Source organism: Myotis brandtii, unplaced genomic scaffold, assembly GCF_000412655.1.
Source record: "Myotis brandtii unplaced genomic scaffold, ASM41265v1 scaffold84, whole genome shotgun sequence".
Taxonomy (NCBI): Eukaryota; Metazoa; Chordata; class Mammalia; order Chiroptera; family Vespertilionidae; genus Myotis; species Myotis brandtii.
In genome coordinates this window covers 4254981-4276056 of record NW_005371410.1, presented here as the reverse complement: position 1 = coordinate 4276056, position 21076 = coordinate 4254981, and the positions used below count along the sequence as shown (strand labels likewise).

At 37.6% G+C, this 21076-nt stretch overlaps 1 protein-coding gene across 4 annotated transcripts in view; it reads right to left on the bottom strand.

The window, feature by feature from the left end:
• The window catches only part of WDPCP (WD repeat containing planar cell polarity effector), a 246207-nt gene that overhangs the window by 73621 nt on the left and 151510 nt on the right, over nucleotides 1–21076 (bottom strand). For all 4 annotated transcript variants that reach the window (XR_314622.2, XM_014532062.1, XM_014532063.1 and 1 more), the window contains exon 14: nucleotides 2469–2571. Coding sequence is in view for 3 of the 4 variants with exons in the window: in XM_014532062.1 (XP_014387548.1) it covers nucleotides 2469–2571 (103 nt within the window). In the remaining variant the exon portion in view is untranslated. The remainder of the gene's footprint in view (nucleotides 1–2468; nucleotides 2572–21076) is intronic.

Sequence of the window (21076 nt, the reverse complement as noted above, 5' to 3'; positions counted from 1 at the left end):
GGGAGCGGGCCTAAGCCATCAGGTGGTCATCCCCCGAGGGGTCCTAGACTGTGAGAGGGCACAGGCCAGGCTGAGGGACCCCCTCCCCCCCCCAGAGTGCACAAATTTTTGTGCACCGGGCCTCTAGTTGGTTAATAAGGTTATATAGGTTTCCAGTGATAAATGATCTGTACATTGCATTGTGAGCCCACCATCCAAAGTCAAATCATTTTCTGTTACCATATATTTGGCCAAGATATGGAAACAACTGCAGTGTCCTTTGATAGAAGATGTGGTACATACGTACAATTAAATATTATTTCGATATCTTACATAACTTGTGCTCTTGCTTGCAGCAGAGAACCCTTTTGAAAGCTAAAGCTTAATTACTTTCTGCTTTTGGAAAAGTTTGAGAGACCAAAGTTTAATTAAACTCAGGTAATCTGAGAGAAAATTTGCTTTCCCCAGCATGATTTGGGCTGTATGGAAGAGACTATAATGAAACCAGATACTCTCTCCTAATTCCATTGGAAGACACTCCAGTTTTCTGGAACAAAAGTAGAGTAGACCATTCACCTAAGATGTGCACCTTTTGATAGTTACTGTTGGCATGGAATGCTGTCTTTGTTAAGGGATAGTAATCCAGGTCAAAGAGTAAGTCCTAAAAATACTGAAAACTGGGGAGTAACAAGGTTTCAGTGAAGAAAAAGTAATTGGCTAGAAATGAAGCAGAGCTCCAAGAGGGCACCCCAAGCTCTCTGGCTGGGAATTGTCAGCTGGCCACAGCAACCTGATGAAAGAATGCACAAGGCACATTTTGGTGCACAGTATCTCATGGTAATCTCTTCATATTCCTTTTTACCCCTAGTAACTTTAAATAGCTTTTACTAGTAAATGCAGAGATGTCCTCCATTGTATCTGATACCCTGGTGGAAAAGGCAGGGTATATAACTAAGGAAAATTCCCATAAAATTTGCTATGAATTAACCTTTCTCCTGTATTTTCCCAAATGGCTAGAGGGATAGGGATGGAGGATATTTGTAACCACATCATATAACATTATACTTTCTATTAATGTGGTATGGTTTCATTATTTAGTTAAAAGTGACTTCGCATAAAAATGTACCTACCTCACAGAAATGTAAGGATTAAGTTAGTGTCTGGCCCATAGTAAACATGTAAAAAATATTAGCTATTATTATTCGGAGGCACATCAATATAGTTAACAAGATACAGTAATAGGTCAATTGAAGTTATTCTTATGTAATATTATATTAATAGTATGTAACATTATATTAATACTATTTCTTATTGATTAGGAATAGAGATTTTCAAAGTGGTTTATGCATCAATCTGGAACCCCTTCGGAGTTAGGGTAGACTGGAATCATCTTTCTGGTAAGCAACTGTCAGCTTTGGTATTGAAGTTTATAGCTACCCTGGTGGTAATGGCTTTGAGCCCTTCAGTACCACCTTGAAGGCCGGGATGGCTGGTGGTGAGGTTAGACAGAAGCTGAAAAGTGATCCCTTTTCCTACAACAGCATTCCAAAAAACAAAGCACAAGATGACCTATCAATGGAGAGGAACTTTGCAGAAGTTCCACAAAGAAATGAAATCTGTTACAGTTCTGAGGGTGCTTTGCCTAACCCAGGAATAGGAAATACAAGAATACGAATTGGGGTATCTAGAGATCAGGACTTCCAGATTTAGTCCCATTAGATAAACTGAGTTTAGAAAAAGGAAGGTCATGTTGATATTATAATAGTTTTTAAAAACTATCACTTTTCTATGTTATGAAGTTTTGAATGGACCTTTAGATTCAAGTTAGGCTTCTCTTTGGAAGACTACATTGTAAAATGACTCTAGGAATTTCTAAGTAAAATCCCATATGAAGTACTTTGTCTGATACAGGGGAGAATTCTTTTGAGATATGACATGTCTATGTGTATAAATAAAGGATTATATAAATTCCTGTGTTGGGCAGGAATAGCTGATAATAAACTCCGTTTCTCTCAAAATCATATGAAGAGAACAAAGTTCAAGACTACATTGTAAAATGACTCTAGGAATTTCTAAGTAAAATCCCATATGAAGTACTTTGTCTGATACAGGGGAGAATTCTTTTGAGATATGACATGTCTATGTGTATAAATAAAGGATTATATAAATTCCTGTGTTGGGCAGGAATAGCTGATAATAAACTCCATTTCTCTCAAAATCATATGAAGAGAACAAAGTTTTTACTTTTTGCTAAATGGTGATTAATCACTGATCATTAATTTTCATATTAACACAATTCCAACTTACATATTTATATTGTACTACTTAGCCAGGCTTAATTCTTTTGTTTTTTTTTAAAGACACTATCTTTACAAAGAAAGTAATTCAAATTAACCAACCATGACCTACAAACATAAACAGAAATGATACTGAATAAGTATTGATTAAAACAAAAAGCACTTTAAAAAAAACCCAGCATGAATTCTTACCTACTCCAGAGGTTATTGATTCTGCATCAATGTCTCGAGCTCTTTTTCTTGCCACTTCAGCTAGTGCCAATTCACCCTTATCTAGTGCAAGGTAATGGATGTCCTTTGGAAAGAAAGCAAAATAAAAGATTAATCCAAAATGAATGTTGGTTAAGTTACAAAGGAGATTTTGAAAGGAAGAATTTATTGTTCAGATTACAAAGCAGACATGGCGTATGAATATTCTTTTTTTGTATTTTAATTTTCTTGAAATGGAGATTATAGCTATAACTAATGGCAATTATTTATACAAGTTATTTTAAATCTTTAAATCAAATGTTTGACATACTCAGTTTTGTTAGGGAATAGAAATCTTAATTACTGTTTTCCCTGTGGGGAGATTTTAATGAAGAAAAACCTCAGCTTCTTCAAAATTCAGTTGTTTGGAATACTAGTACCAAATCTGTCTCTGATATTTAGGTGTCTAACACATATTACATTGTTAAGATTATTAATACTACTATTTGAACTCATTCCGTCAACAAATCATTGCCTCCTAACTGCCAGCGGTTTTTGGAGTACACAGCTCAATTACAATACCCGGTTTTAAGAAGCTCTGAGCCCAGTGGGGAGACCACTGTAAGCAACAGTTAATGAATTAAAGTGCTATGAAGCGAAAGAGAAGGAACTGATCCTTGATCTGAGTCTTGAAGGATAAATAGAAGTTATACTAGGCAATGGCAGGTCTTTCAATATGAAAGGAGTACTGGATGGACTTAGAACATTTTTGTTACACAGAATGATTATTGGAACGATAATTTTACTGCAATAAAAATGGAAAAAGCCCTAACTGGTTTGGCTCAGTGGATAGAGCGTCGGTCTGCGGACTGAAAGGTCCCAGGTTCGATTCCGGTCAAGGGCATGTACCTTGGTTGTGGGTACATCCCCAGTAGGGGGTGTGCAGGAGGCAGCTGATCGATGTTTCTCTCTCATCGATGTTTCTAACTCTCTATCCCTCTCCCTTCCTCTCTGTAAAAAATCAATAAAATATATTTTTTAAAAAATGGAAAAAGAATATGAGCAGTCAGTTTACAATAAAATATAAATAACCTATAACCATGAAAAATATTTCACTGTATAATACTCAAATACAAATCAAAAAATGTAATTTCAAATTAAATTTTAAAGTTAATATTTACTGTTTGCAAAGTTTGTGGGGAGATAGGCACTTATATTTACTGGGAATGTAAGAATTTATGCAGCAGGGGTTGATAAACTATGGCCTATGGGCTAAATATAGCCTGCCTTTTATACAGTCCTTAAGAATGATGTTTACATTTTTAAATGGTTGAAGAACTGTGCTCTTATTTAATTCTAAATGGCTTTCAAATTAGCTTATGCTGCAGACTTGAAAATGTTTCAACCTAAAACTATAAGGCAAAACTACTTATATGTGAAACCTAATACAGTGATAAAGTTTCAATGAGAACTAACATTGTTTGACTTAAAAGTAATGTCAGGCTATTGTACATTTCCTGCACTGTCAAAAGCTAAAAAAAAAAAAAAAAAAGACCTGAGATCTCCATTTCTACACAAATTCCCAGCAACATATTTTCCAATTTTAATCCACAGCAGAGTTTCTCAACCTTGATGCAAGTGCAAAGAAATTTCCATATTCCAAAATCTATTTAACAATGTGATTGAAGAACTTTAATTAGAAGTGATTAATGTGCAATGTAATGACATGCTAAAAGGCAGGCTAGTCTTTTAGTTAATAGAATTCTAAAAATGACCTCTCATAGATTGATATCAATATATGGCAATTCCTATCTTTGAAGAAAGAAATTTGTAAAGGTGAAATATGTAAAATACAGATGAGCATTAACAGATGAACATTTGCAATAGATTTTGATAATAAAGAACACTGTCTTTCAACCCTAGTTGAAATGTTATCCCCACCAAATTCCATTATTCACATTCATAGACTTGTCTTACAAAAATTATACTCAATTATTATATTTTAATTTTATCAGTAAAGATTTATGGAAATTTATTTTCTTGTTATATATACATATATATAATAAACTTCAATTTTTCCTCTTGTCCCATAGCCTGCAATATTTGCTATCTGGTCCTTTACAGAAAAACAATGCTGATTCCACATTTTAACAACATATCATCATTTAAAATCTGCCTACATATACTTTTGGGAAATCTTCCTAAGGAAATGATGTGACACTATATGTCCAAGATTGGTGATGAGAGCAAAACTTATATAACAATGAAAAATTGGAAACAATGTAAATATACACCAATCCAGAGTATCATGATACTTCCATAACAGGTCCCTATATTCAATGAAGAAATTAATAATAATTTAAAATATGCCACTGTATTCAATTTGCTAGTATTGCATTTAAAACTTTTGCATCTATTTCATAATTAATAAATTATGCAGCTTCTACATCAGCACTTACTGCTTCACCTTGTATTTTTATGTTATGGAGATGGTTTCTTTTCTTCATGCATCAACCTCTGCTAGTTTAAAAATTTTCTTCTGCAGCTCCTCACCTCTTTCAGCCTTCACAGAATTGAAGAAATTTAGGGCCTTGCTCTGACTTAGGCTGTAGCTTAAGGGAATGTTGTGACTGATTTGATCTTTTATCGAGACTACTAAAACTTTCTCTGTATCAATAATAAGGTTGCTTCAGATTCCGAGCAAGATGGTGGCATAGGTAAACACCGGAGACTGCTGCCGCAAACAACCACTTCAAAAATACAACTAAAAGACGGAACGGACATCACCATTTAATAAAAAAAAGTTTATAAAAAAAAAAAGGTTGTTTCATTATCATCCCTGTGTTCACTGGAGTAGCACTTTAATTTCCTTCAAGAACTTTTCCTTTGCATTCACAACATGGCTATTTGATGCAGGAGGCCTAGCTTTCAGCCTATTTCAGCTTTTGTTATGCCTTCCTCACTAAGCTTAATCATTTCTAGCTTTTGATTTAAAGTTAAAGATGTGCAACTCTTCTTTCACTTGAACACTTAAGAGGCCATTGTAGGGTTATTGATTGACCTAACTTCAATATTGTTGTGCTTCAAGAAATAGGGAGGCCCACGGAGAGGGAGAAAGACGAGGTAATCGCCAGTTGGTAGAGTGGTTAGAATACACACCACATTTATCAATTAAGTTTGTTGTCAAATATGGGAATGATCATGGTGCCCCAGAACAATTACAATAGTTAATAAAAGATCACACTGTAATGAAAATAAAATCAAATAAAATGAATAAGCCCACAAAAAAAGATCTCAAATCACAATAACAAATGCAATGATGATGAAAAAGTTTGAAATATTGAGAGAACTACCAAAATGTGACACAGAGACATGAAGTGAGCAAATGCTGTTGGGAAAATGGTGAAATAGACTTGCTCAATGCAAGATTGCCACAAACCTTCAGTTTGTATAAAACATAGTATCTGGAAGCAATAAAGCAAAGTATAATAAAATGAGGTATGCCTGTATCTGAATGTGTTCTTAGCTAAATAGAGAGTGTATCTTTGTCATTCCTTGCCCCTTGGTTTGACAGAGCTCATGAGTCTTTAGGGTCTGATGCAAGATATATATCAAGATATATATATATATCTTACCTAATAATAGACAAACATGTAAATTAACCATTCCTCTGCTACGCTCACCTGCCAATCAGGAGAGTATGCAAATTAACCCAACAAAGATGGTGGTTAATTTGCATACGTAGGGGTGGAGCGAAGACTGAAGGCTCTGTCTGGAGCAAAGGCCTGGGTCCCGGGTGCCAGAGGAAAACCGGTGCCGGCAGCCAGAGGAAGGGAAGGCCTATTGCACGAATCTCTTCCTGCAATGGGCCTCTAGTATGTGTGTGTATGTGTGCGCACACACACACACACATACACTGAGTGGCCAGATTATTATGACCACCTGACGTTTGTAGGCAAATTAGCTATAATTTCGCGCTGAAGTTGCTAGAGGGCCAGACCATTATAAATAGGGAAGCAGGTTGTTTACCATGACAGAAGTGATTTTTTTCTGAAGATATGGGTAAACAATGCAATTTAACAGCCTTTGAACGTGGGATATATATAGTATCCACACACACACACTAGTGGCCCGGTGCACGAAATTCGTGCCCGGGGGTGGGGGTGTCTCTCAGCCTGGCCTGTACCCTCTCCAATCTGGGATCCCTCTTGCAATCAGGGACTGCTGGCTCCTAACCGCTCACCTGCCTGCCAGCCTGATTGCCCCAACCGCCTCTGCCTCGGACCACCACCATGGCTTTGTCCGGAAGGTGTGTGTGTATATATATATATATATATATATATATATATATAGAGAGAGAGAGAGAGAGAGAGAGAGAGAGAGAGAGATACATATGTTATATATATCTATATATAAAAGCCCAAGCAATTGTTATGACCAAACGACCTGTTGACCAGTCGCTATGATGTGCATTGACCACCAGGCGGCAGGTGCTCAATGCAGGAGCTGCCTGCCCCCTGGTGGTCAGTGTGCTCCCACAGCCAACCTCCGCTGCTGGTGGCGTTGGCGTCCATTCCTTCCACTCCCGGCCCAGCAACCATCGCCTCCTCTCCCGACCCCGCCAGGGCCTTCAGGCCCCAGGCTGGGAGGGGGAACCAGTGGTGGGTGGCAGTGGACATGGCCCCTTTCCCAGAGGGGCCGAGGGTCGGCTCCCTCCTTGGGGCTTGCAGCCAACCTCCTGCACCCTGTCTCTCCCCTCAGCCAGCAGGCCCCAATCAGTCCGGCCCTGATTGGCCCTGATCGCCAGCCAGGCCTAGGGACCCCACCTGTGCACGAATTCATGCACTGGGCCTCTAGTACATATATATAACATATATTTATATATACACACACACACACAAATATATATTCTACTATCCAATTACTTCACAATTAGTTATCTTCTGGCTTCATTTATTTAATTTTTAGATAATCTTAGTGTTGGAATTTAGTTTAAATGTTTGATATATACAATTAAATGTGTTCATAAACCTCTGGGAATAGCCACATTGTAAACGAGTCAAGAAAATAATAACCACTTGGCTTTATATTCCATTTTCATGTATTTTACCTGAATAGGCCAGCACATCCAGGAAAAAGGACATTCAATAAAACTGGTTGACAATGGACACAGACACCGGTGGGGGGAGGGGAGGGCATGAGGGGGAAGGCATGAGTGGGGGAGCAATGGGGCATTAAGGGCACGTATGTAATACCTTAATCAATAAAGAAAACAAAACAAAACCTGGTTGAATCTTAAGGCTAAGGTACTGTTAAATCACAATATATTAAAGACACTGCAAGAGGCCAACAGGGTAGTCATACCCTACCACTCATCCTGACTTCAAATTTAACCAACAGCTGTTAAATAAAAAATATTCTATAAACAATTATGGAATGTTTACTATGTGCTAGATACAGAGGTTAATTTACCACAAAGCTAATGAAGCTTAAACTTCATTGCCACCTATTTGTACATGTCCTTGCCGGTACCTAATTTTGTAATGTAAAATTTTTTGAAATGTAAAGTTTTTTTCTTAAGAAGTGTTCCTCAAATTGTATAAGCCTCAAGCTCTATAAAACATGGATTTACCCCTGATGCCCAACCATCAAGGTTCTCACATACTAGTAGACTGTGTTACCACATGCTTAATTGTTTAGAATCATGTGTCTGGGAGGCATAAGGCACAAGGAGACATTGTTTTTACAAGTTTTATAGTCCTTTATTTTGTTTTGCTGGTCTCTTTTTGGAGACTATGTAAGATTAAAATGGCATATTACAAGTCTAAATGGACAATGTAGATGGCAATGTATTTCAAAAGTATCATATTGATAAATCTCAACCTTTATTGCCACACAACTAAGGTTACTTAGTTGGTGGATGATTTTATTATAAAAGTGTTACTAACTTGGACACAAGTTTTCAGGAAAATATTCAGAAGAATGAACCATTTAATTTCTGCCATTCTTTCTCAATGACAATTTTATAACTTACCATTTACTAAAATGATTAGTATAATCATTTAGCACAATTAAGTGAAATTGACTTCCTCTGAACAAAAGATAACAAACACCAGTAATCTCTGGTCATGATCCAGGTTTTACATTTACACATATCTGTCTGTATCATCTAAGATCTAAAATAAAAAACTTGCTGTTCCTGTGTTCTCAGATGACTTTGAGTGTACTACTAGAATGAATATGCAAATTTACAACAAAAAGCATTTAACACTAAAAAAAATCTTGAATAGGTTTTTCATCTTTAAATTATACTGTAGATCAGTCATTGACAGATAATGACAACTATAATATATTAATGTTGTTATAACCTTTTCTAATTTTCACGTCTGAGTATTCATGATATGCAGAAGCACGAAGAAAGACATGCAACAGCTAAATGATGATACTAATATGTCAACTTGGCAAATGGTAAATTACAAAATGGCCATATACATATTTAAGATTACCATGTTCTGCCCTTCCCTGCTGTAATATTTTACTTAGTTAAAATCAATTGCTAATTGAAAATTTAAATTCATAACCTTCAGCTTTCTAAGTTTAAGTTTCGCCCAAAATTTTGCTTTCAGAACATTCAAGTTCATAATGCTCTATTTCAAGTACAGATAAAATAAAATGTTGATACCATTCCTGTTCTACTTATTTAAAAATAACATTTCTTTTCATAGGGCAAATATGATCAATAAGAAATTTTAAGAATTGAGAATAAAATATTTGATAATGTGTTAATATTATAGAATTTTCATATTTTGTAGATATGAGGAAAAAGTAAATTTCAAGATAAGCAAGTATATTAAATACTTTATATCATAGTTATATTGAGATAAATTTTAGTAATTAGTTCTTAATGTCTACATAATGTTTCATACTCTTTCTTATATAAGTAAGAACAATGAATAATCATTTTAAATGTGAAAATATATGGGAAGAACTTATATTTTGTTACCAAATTAATTTACTTGGAATGGCACATGCCTTCATATTAGACTAAGTTTTTGGAAGTTTTCATAGGACTCATAAATAAAACATATGATTTCTTTTCAAGAGTTATATTTGGGGCTTGTTTAAATTTTCTCTTTGGGGCTACTAGACTATTTAAATTCATTTATTTTGAATTAATTTTTAGCCATTTAGATTTTTAATAGAAAATTATTCATATTTCACTACGCTTCCATATTTATTCCACTGTTTTATATACCATTAAACAACATAGATTTGAACTGCATGGGTGCACTTATCTCAATAAATACAATCAGCCCTCTGTATTTACAGGTTTCACATCTGTGGATTCAACCTAACACAGATTGAAAACAGTATTTTTGGTCCATGATTGGGAATCTGCAGATGCATAGGGCCAACTGTATGCATTATTCTATGCTTTTTTATGTAAGGGTTTTGAGCATCCCCAAAGGATCATGGAGCCAATTCCCTTTGGATGCTGAGGTCTAACTGTAGTTAAGTTTTTTGGGGAGTCAAAAGTTATATGCAGATTATTTTTTACTGCATGCAGAGTTGTTCTCTAGCCCTCAGTTTTCAAGAGTCAACTATATTATTATCATAACCTTAAAAACATTCCAGTCTTGCCCTCACCGGTTTGGCTCAGTGGATAGAGCGTTGGCCTGCGGACTGAAGGGTCCCAGGTTCGATTCTGGTCAAGGGCATGTATCTTGGTTGTGGGCATATCCCCAGTGGGGGGTGTGCAGGAGGCAGCTGATCGATGTTTCTCTCTCATCGATGTTTCTAACTCTCTATCCCTCTCCCTTCCTCTCTGTAAAAAAATCAATAAAATATATTAAAAACAAAAAACAAAAACAAAACATTCCAGTCTTTCTATAAAAATGCTATGGGGTGATCCCCAGGATATTTTGAATTAAAAACATTAAGTAGCCAAACAATGTATTTAGTATGCTACTAAAACAGAGGTTTTATTAAAAAACAACAGGGGCATAGATTAATATATATGCATATATATTTTCTATAAATGAAGGATAAACCAAAAGTGGCAGCTTAAGGGAGAAGGAGATGAAAAATGTAAAGAAAGCAAAGACTGAAGCTAGACCTCATGGGATGCACCATTTTTAAAGATCTGATTTTAGAACCAATTATACATAGTTATAAAATAAAAACAAAAAGTATTCCTCGAACATCAAAAACAAAATTAATGGACTCAGTATATCAAATTTATGGCACAACTTCATGCAAAAAGCTATTTCAAGTCTATTTAAAATATAGACATATTTTATCTTTTGTGGGATATCTTTAAGAACAAAGGAACTGCAAAGAAATCTTAAAATGTTTTCATGCTTATTCTAATAGGAATAATATTTGTAGAAATATTTAGCAACCATTTTCTATAAATGTTGTATAACAAGGTCAGCAAATTACAGCCTATGAACCCAACCCAACCTACAACCAATTATTGCAAATAAAATGTTATTAAAATGCAGCCATATTCATTTATTCATATATTGCCTGTGTCTGCTTTCAAACTACAATGGTAGAGTTGAATAGTGTCAAAGACTACGTGGCCTGCAAAGCCTAAAATACTATCTGGTCCTTTACAAAAAAGTCTGACTATCCTTGTTCTAGCTCTTTCCCTGGATAACAATAGCAACTGAGTGAACTAAGCACCCTAGCACCCACTCTCTGAACCCTATTGACTATTTCCTACTAAAATCAAAACTACTTGTATATAGATACATATGGTTGATTCCAGGTTGGGGATGCCTTGTCATACAAGAACGCTAACATACTACTGGAGTCATCCCAACAAAACTCAGGATCAAGTTGGAAGGGATTTCTATGGCTAAAGATGAGTGCAAAAATATTCCCAACTTTATACTATTTAATGGAATACAACAAAATCCAGCACTTAACTCAAAATTCATAAAATCTAGCTTCCAATAGATATACTAGACATGAGAAGAAGAAAATGTCACCCTAACCTGGAGAAAAATTGGCAAGGAAAATTTGCTAAGTTTTATCAACTATAAAATAGGTATAGAATTATTCAATAGAATTATTATACCTATTAGGGTTATTATGGAAATTAAATAAGGTAACTTATAGAAAGCCTTTGGCATAATGCCTGGCAGTTTGTAGGTGATCAAAAAGAGTTAACTCCTTTAATTCTGTGATATAAAATGATTTTTTTGCTGGTAATTACAAAGCATCTAGCATGCCCTTGAGCAAGACAGACTATAAATTTTAAGCAGGCATAAACACCAATATCTTCTACTCTTATGAAAGGGAAAGACTTGCATTGTTAATCTTACAAGATTAAAACAATTCTTAAGGACCTGAAAATGTATTTATTTTATTGAAAATTAGTTAAAATGTGAAAAAATTAGGTCTTTCTCTTTAGCACTTTCAATATAACCAAGTGATAAACCCTAGTAAACACACTTCATATAATTTCATTTGATCTATTTTGGCATAAAATTGATGACATGTCATGCTTAAAAGTAGAATTTGTGACATTTAAGTCTCTTAGTAATTAATAGTTCAAACATAATAAGTACCATACTGCAGGGAGTTATCTAGAATTGGAAAGCAGGTAGTGCCAAGTTTAATACTTCACTCACCTCCCAAAAATATATTGCAGAGCTTCTGATTCTAGTTATCCAGACAAGGATATATCAGAACAATACTCTTGCTGAGAGCAACTAGAACAGCTGGATGAAATACTTTTAAAAATTCTGTTTAAAGACATGAGAGAACTACAGTGAGTATTTAAAGACCAAGATCCTAGACAGAAGCAAAATCTAGACTATAAGCCTGACATTTGGTGCTGCTTTTGCTTTTCAAAGCACTTGCCAATTTGTAATTGGCGGCCAATAGGCTGAGAAACTTAGCAGAAAGTAGTGTTTGAGAAGTTAAGAAACTGCAGAAAATTTCAGGTAGAGTCATTGGGCTGAGGGTACAAAGTTATACTTCAGGGCCTGTGGAGGAGGCTGGGCTTTCAGCTAGGATTCCTGAGGGGCTACACTCTTGATATAAGTATCAAGTGGAAACAAACCCGCTCTCAGACTGAAGCTCAGGTTCAAATAAACTCAGCCCTAGAATGGTGGTGTTTAACCCTTGCCCTAACTATCTGCCAGAAGCAAAGGCAAATTCTTTCTGAAGGTGAAAACACTATGTCCAACATTCAATTTTTTAAAATTAGCAAAACAAAAACAAACTTATAGAAACAGAGACCAAATGGATGATTGCCAGAGGAAAGGGTGATAGGGAGGTGGGTGAAAAGGGTGAAGGGGAATATAGTCACCAGTATTGTGATAAGTTCGCATGGTGACAGATGATTGCTAGAATTAGTGAGGTGACCACATTGTAAGGTATAATAAGTGTAGAATACTTATTTTGTACACCTGAAACTACTATAACTAAAATATAATATTGTATGCCCAAAATACTTAAAAATAAACAAATACATTAAAAAAGAGGAAAGAAATAAGACCAAATGATCTTAAACAACAACAAAAAGACCCATCAAAAAGACATTAGTCAACAATAATAAAAAAAAGACATTAGTCAAGAGAAAAAAAATTATAGGAGGCTTCCATTCTAAGATGGTGCCATAGGAAGACCCTGAACTCACCTCCTCCCGAAAACACATTTAATTTACACCCACAGACAGAGCAGTTCCCCTGAAGAAGAACTGAGGGTTGACTGAACAGCTTCTGCACAACAAACACAAGAGAGACCACACAGAAACATCTCCCTGCCGCTTCCAGATGTGGGACTTGCCCCCTGGGACTCCCCTCAGCTTAAACCCTCCTTAGTTACAACTCCCACCTAGGTGTGGCTTGTCCCTAGGACTTCCTGAAGACCACACAGGCTTCAGCTACAGAACTGGAGGCTTACCTCTGGAAATTCCTACAGCTCACACCTGATCTAGCTTCAGCTTCAGGTCCCAGTGTGGCTTGCCCCAGGGACTACCCAAGGCCTGAGCCCACTCCAGGTACAACTCCAACTGGCCTGTCAAGGTGGTCCCAGTACAGCTTGCCCCTTGTCCTGACCCACTCCAGCTAGAGCTCCAAGCCCTGGTAAGGTTTGCCACTCCACTCACTGTGGCCCACACACACTCGAGCTCCAGCTGGCCTGCTAAAGACATTTGGCATACGCAGTCTACAAAGAGGTAGTTTCTACATAAGGTCACTCCTTTAAGACAGGAGAGATTGCTGTTTTGCCTAATTCATAGAAACAAACACAGTAACAATGAGGAGACAGAGAAATCTTATAAAACTAGAGGCCTGGTGCACGAAATTCATGCACTCGCGGGGGTCCCTCAGCCCGGTCTGTGCCCTCTTGCAGTCCGGGAGCCCTTGGGGGATGACTGACCGCTGCAGAAGTGGCAGAGGCTCCCTCCACCACTACTGCACTTGCCAGCTGTGAGCCCAGCTCCGGGCTTCTGGTTGAACGGCACTCCCCCTGTGGGAGTGCACTGACCACCAGGAGGCAGCTCCTGCATTGAGTGTCTGCCCGCTGGTGGTCAGTGTGTGTCATAGCGACTGGTTGTTCCACCATTTGGTCGATTTGCATATTAGCCTTTTATTATATAGGATAAGAGGCTAATATGCAAACAGACTGAACGGTGGAATAACGGGAACAACCGAACAGCCAGTTGCTATGATGTGCGCTGACCACCAGGGGGCGTGCGCGGAACATGGCGGGCATCAGCCATGGTGGGATGGTGGAGCAGGTGAGCGGGGGCGCCAGGCCACGGTGGGGAACTGGTTGCTGTCATCAAAGCAAGCCTCTGGTGGTTACTGAAAATTCTTTGCTCCCACGCGCCGCAGTCCCACCGGCCCTTGCACCTGCTGCTGGCGCCGGCCCCGCTTGCACCCACTGCCATTGCCCAGTGCTGGTCCCAATTGCTCGGCACCATCAGCGGATGCGAGTGGCAGGTGCCGGCCCTAATCGCTCCTGAGGGCTTCTCCACCTCCCACTGCTCCTGAGGGATGATCGAGGCAGCAGCCGCCGCTCACACCCACTGCTGGCGCCGGCCCCAATTGCTCTGCACCGTCGGCGGGTGCGAGCGGTGGCTGCCTTCCCTGATCACCCCTGAGGGTGTCAGCCTGCTTGCACCAATTACTGACGCTGGCCCCAATCACCCCGCGCCATCAGCAGGTGCAAGTGGGGCTGGCACTGTTGGCGTGTGGGAGTGGCGGTGGCGTGAGCGGACCTGCGGCAGACGGGGGTGCAAGTGGGGCTGGCACTGTTGGCGTGTGGGAGTGGCGGTGGCGTGAGCGGACCTGCAGGCAGACGGGACCGGGGGCCGTGGTGGGAGGGGCCAGGCAGGGGTGCAGAGGATGGGCTGAGACCCACCCCTGTGCCCACTGCAGCCTCACAGCCCCCAGTTCCTTTCAAGGTGCACGCGTTCATGCACTGGGCCCCTAGTACGTCATAAATGCAAAACCAGAAAAAAAACAGAAAAAGAACTAACTGAAACAGAGACAAGCAATCAGGTAAAAAGTACAAAAAAATGGGTATGAAGTTCTCAGAGAGAACTTCAACAAAGAGATAAGAAATCTAAAAAAGGAGATAGAAAACAAAAAAGAACCAATCAGAAATAAAGACTACATTAGATGGAATCAACAGCAGATTAGATGAAACAGTGGATCCAATCAGCAATTTGGAAAACAAGGTAGTGGATAACACCCAATCAGAACAGGAAAAAATAATAAAAAAATGAGGAAATGAGGATAGTCTAAGGGACCTCTGGGACAACACCAAGCATATCAACATTTGCACCATGAAAGAGAGGAGAGAGGGAAAAGGGAGAAAAGAGAGAGAAAGGGACAGAAAACCTATTTGAAGAAATAATGGCTGAAAACTTCCCCAACTTGGTAAAGGAAGCAGATATCCAGGCCCAGGAAGCATAGACAGTCCCAAACAAGATGAACCCAAAGAGGCGCACACCAAGACACATCATAATTAGAATGCCAAAAGCTAAATGAATAAGTAATTTTTTTAAACTTCAAAGTTGGAAACAAACAGAAACAAATAAACTTAACTATACACAAAAAGGGTAACAACCATATTAAAGAAAAGTGGAAAAGAAAGAATCCAAGTAACTTTTGGCTATGGTACTTTTAGTCCCGTCAGTCTGAAGATAAAGGGACCAAAAGAACTGCAAAAAAAAAAACAACAAACCCCACCTTAAATTTGATTTAATAGGCTAGTATATTTATTGTTAATAGTGGTGTGAGTATAGTAATTCTGAAACAAGTTTATGTGTATTGTAGAGTTGAGCAAAGGAGTAAACACAGATTTTGTTGGGAGCCAGGTTTTTCATGATGAGAGAAATGAGCTACAAATATAAAATGTTGAAAGGCAAGAATAATATGAAATGGCTATTTTCCCCAGTCTGTCCACTGAAAGGACATGAACAATGACACCTTGGTGATATTGAGCACACCTAGCTTCCAGAATTCAGGTTTTAATATCATTCCCCACTAAAAAGAACAAGGGGTCCATAGCAAAATGGCTGAGTCCAGGGCTGGGGGCTGAGAAAGTAACCTGGACCACCTTCTGCCAGAAGTAAGACTGTGCTCAAATAATGACAGGCATGGAAGCCAACTGAAGGAGTGCCCACTGACCAAACCTGGGACAATCTGAGCATCAAAATTAAGTAATGGATTATAACCCATTGTGTAAAATCAGAATTCATGGATCCATATCGACAGAAGTAAATAAATATGGGAGAAGGAACAACCCTTACAGTAAAATGTTAACTAATAAATGCAGAAGGAATGATAGAGTTTAAAAATCACTATCTAGCAATCATTATAGTAATTTGATTCAGGCAATAGCCATTGGTGTCCTATAAGGAACAGGATATGCACATAACTTCAAATAATCTTCTACAGCAAGCATGTCAAACTTGCGGCCGGCAGGTTTAAATAAACAAGGCCTGTGGCCCACCAGCCTCGAGTTTGACATGCTTGTTCTACAGGTTATTTATTACAAAGGGAAAAATAGTAACTTTATAGTAGAGAAACTTGAGGACAAGCCTGAACTTGGTGACTGAAGTTAACATCACCAATATGGGAACAAGTCACAGTCATCTGCCACCTGATAGGATCAGTGAGAAAAACAGTGTCACTTCTGGGGTATTCCTGCTACCTATGCATAGCCTGAATCTAATGAAGTATCAGACGAACCCAAGTTGAGGGACATTCTACAAAATAACTGGCCCCATCACTTCAAAATGTCAAAGGTGAGAGGATAAAGAATAAGACTGACCCAGATGAAGGAAGGCTAAAGAGACATGACAACTGAAATGCAACAGGTAATCTTAGATTGGATCCTACACCTGAAAAATTCTTAATAAAGAGCACAAGTAAAACAATGGATGAAATTTGAATAAAGTATGTGTGTTGGATTTTAAAAATTATAGTAAATATGTAATTAATAAGGTATTAAAAGGGAAAATAGAATAATATAGTTAATACAGAAAAGGAAAAGATATCTAACTAGTTAAAAGGACAGAATAGGTGGGACCTATAGAAAAGAGGGTGGGAAAAACACAACTGTACTATCATTTATGTAATATTTTAATTAAATAATCCAATTAAAAGACAAATATTGTGAGAGTTGATTAAAAATATCTAACTTTATATTGCTTATAAGAGATCTAATAAGTATAAGGAAACATCTATACTAATAAAGGGGTAATATGCTAATTAGACCGGACGTCTTCTGGACATCCTCCGGACAAAGCCATGGTGGCAGGGGCCGAGGCAGAGGCAGTTAGGGGCAATCAGGCTGGCAGGGGGGAGCAGTTAGGGGCAATCAGGCTGGCAGGGGAGAGCAGTTAGGGGTGATCAGGCCAGCAGGGGAGAGCAGTTAGGGGCAATCAGGCAGGCAGGCAGAGTGGTTAGGGGCGATCAGGCAGAGTGGTTAGGGGTGATCAGGCAGGTAGGCAGGTGAGTAGTTAGGAGCCAGCAGTCCCAGATTGCGAGAGAGATGTCCCGGATTGGAGAGGGTGCAGGCTGGGATGAGGGACCCCCTGCTCCCCCCGACCCCTGTGCACGCATTTTGTGCACCGGGCCTCTAGTGGATATATAATATAGGAAGGATGTATGAAGCATATGCAAACTGAAATAAAGCTAAACAGACAAGTCCACAATCACAGTGGAAAATTTTAATACACTACACTAGTCTCAGAGAAGATACAGAAATATTGAACAGTCTAACAAACTTGATTTGATATAGAACTCTGCTCCTGGCAATTGTAAACTGCAAAGTATACATTTGTTTTTTCAATGAACATTGAGATTTTACCACTGACCATATAATGAGCCATACAGGAAGTTTCAACAAATTTCAAAAGGTTGATATAATACAGAATAGGTTAAGGGGTGTGTGTGTGTGTGTGTGTGTGTGTGTTCCTAGAAAAAGTTCATTGTTTGAAATTAGGAAAGGTATTTTTAAAAAACCATGGGCAAAGATTTCACAACAAAAGTGTTAGAAGTATTTTAAGCTCGATAATGATAAAAACATATAACATATTTTTAAAAAACATAAAAATTATCAGAACACAGTCAAAGCTATGTATGAATGGAAATTATAACCTTGAATGCATATGTTAGAAAATAAAGGCTGAAAAATCCATGATTTAAGCATCTATCACAAGAAGTTAGAATAAGGACAACACATTTAAACAAAGTTGGAAGACTTACACTACTGGATATACTTATAACGTTCAGTAATTAAGACAGTTTGGTATTGGTGCAATGTTACAAAGTCTAGTAGTAGACCAACACATACACAGATATGGGCACCTGGTTTATGACAAAGGTGGTCCTGTAAAGCAATAAACAAAGGACAGTCTTGTCAATAAATGGTCATATACAGGGTGGGGCAAAAGTAGATTTACAGTTCATTTGGAAAATAATACAATCATTAATAAATAATAATACAAAAATAAACTCTGTTTCACATACTCAAAATTGTAAACCTACTTTTGCCACACCCTGTATATGATACAATTAATTTTGAGCCATACCCAAAAAATCAATATAGGTAGGTTGTAGGCTTCAATGTTAACATTAAAATAATAAAACTTCTAGATAATAAAAAGGAGGCTATTTTCAAGAACTTGGGGTAGTAAAAGATTTTAAAAACAGGACATGAGGAGCATTAACCACCCTTGGCAACTACCATTCTATTCTATATCTATGACATCAGCTTTGTCCTTTTTAAGATTATACCATAGATATAACTGATATCATACAGTATTTGTCTTTCTCTATCCAGCTTTTTGCACTTATCACAATGCCCTCCAGATTCATTTATGTTGTAGCAAAAGGCAAGATTTCCTTCATTTTTATGGCTAAATAATATTCCTCTGTTTGTGTGTGTGTGTGTGTGTGTGTGTGTGTGTGTGTGTGACATTTTCTTTATTCATTCATCTATCAATGGACACTTAGGTTGTTTCCATATCTTGGCTGTTGTGAATGATGCTGCATTGAACACAGGATTATAGCTATCTCTTTGAGATACTGATTTCATTTCCTTCAGATATATATCCATACATGGAATTGCTGGATCACATGGTAGTTCTATTTTTAATTATTTTAGTAACTTCCATGTTGTCTTCCAAAATGGCTGTATCAATTTACATTCCCACCAACAGTGTACAAAAGTTCCCTTTTCTCCATATCCTTGTCAACATTTATAATCTCTTTTTTGATAAAATTATCATAGCAGGTATGAGATGATATCTCATTGTGATTTGGATTTTTATTCCCCTGATGATTAGTAATGTTGAGCACCTTTTCATGTACCTGTTGGCCATTTGTATGTTTTCTTTGGGAAAATGTCCATTCAGGTCCTTTGCTCATTTTTTCATCAGATTATTTGATCTTTTTTTGCTGTTGAGTTGTATGAGTTCCTTATATGTTTTGGATATTAATCCCTTAGTAGATACATGATTTTCAAATATTTTCTCCCATTCCGTATACTGTCTTTTCAAATTATCGACTGTTTCCTTTGCTGTACAGAAGCTTTGTAATTTGATGTAGTCTCATTCATTTTGCTTTTGTTGCTATGCTTTTGATGTCTTATCCAAACATCATTGCTGAGACCAAAGTAAAGGAACTATTTTTCAATGTTTCCCTCTAGTCTAGGAGTTTTATGGTTTTAGGTCTTACATTTAGTTCTTTAATCCATTTTGAGTTAATTTTTGTGAGTGGTGTAAGATAGGATTCTAGTTTCATTCTTTTGCATGTGTATATCCAATTTTCCCACCACCATTTATTGACTATTGTCTCCCCATTGTGTGTTTTTGACACTCTTGTCAAAGACTAGTTGACCATAGATGCATGGATTTATTTCTGGGCTCTCTATTCTCCTCTATTGGTCTACATGCCTGTTTTGTGTGTGTGTGTGTGTGTTTTAAATCTTCACCAGAGGATGTTTTAAATTAATTTAAGAGAAAGAGAGGTAGGGGAGAGAGAAACATTGATGTAACAGAGAAACACCATGCCGATGTGAGAGAGAAACATCAATTTCAGAGAGATCATTGATCAGTTGCTTCCTGTATGCACCCAAATTGGGGACTGAACCTGCAAACTTTTGTATGTGCTCTGTCTGGGAATCAAACCCGCAACCTTTTGGTGTACAGAATGATACTCCAACCAACTGAGCCACCCAGCCAGCGCTATATGCCTGTTTTTAATGCCAGTACAACTCATAGAATGAATATAATGTAAAGGTTAAAGTAATGATATAGACCTATATTTTTTTGATATGGAAAACAGTCTATCATGTCACATTTTTTATTAAAAAATCAATTTACAAATGTAAAGTATAGTGTACAGTATGTATATATTCACATGAGGAGGCAAAGGATGTTCCTTTCTGGATAGAAATATATCAAGTAATTTTTACTTTGTTCTTTATATTTCATGATATTGTTTTCTTTTATTATAGTATTTATTCTTATAATAAAAATATTTTATTTTCACCTAAGGTCTTACTGAATCATAATTATTTTGCTTACAAAAATATCCTCTCCTTTACATTTCTATAATTCATGCCCTGTTTCAGGTTTTCATTATTTTATGCCATAACATGTAATAATGACAGCTGTTCTTTCTCAACAGTAATATAATAACACATGATATCTGTATAGTACTTCCCATTTTACAAAGAACTTTCAATACATTATCCCCACTGAGACTCAAAACAACCTTATGAGTAGGTACTGTGTTGTTATCTATTTTACATTAAAAAAAAACAAAAACAAAACCAAGTGAGCACCAAAGCCCCATCGAAGCAAGTCTAGCCCCAGAGGGGTGTCTCCAGTACAGAAGTTCTCCCACTGCAGACACAGCTGATTCTCACAGCCAATTGGCCTGGAGGTCAATTCCTCCCAGTGATAACTACAACAGTCAAGGCTTAATTACAACAAGACTGTGCACAAAGCCCACAAGGGGGTGCACCAAGAGTGTCTACCTCAGGTAATTGGGACACTTAGCACAGAAAGGCACCCTATCGACACAGTGAAGCATAAAAAATGCCGAGACAAAGAAACAGGACACAAA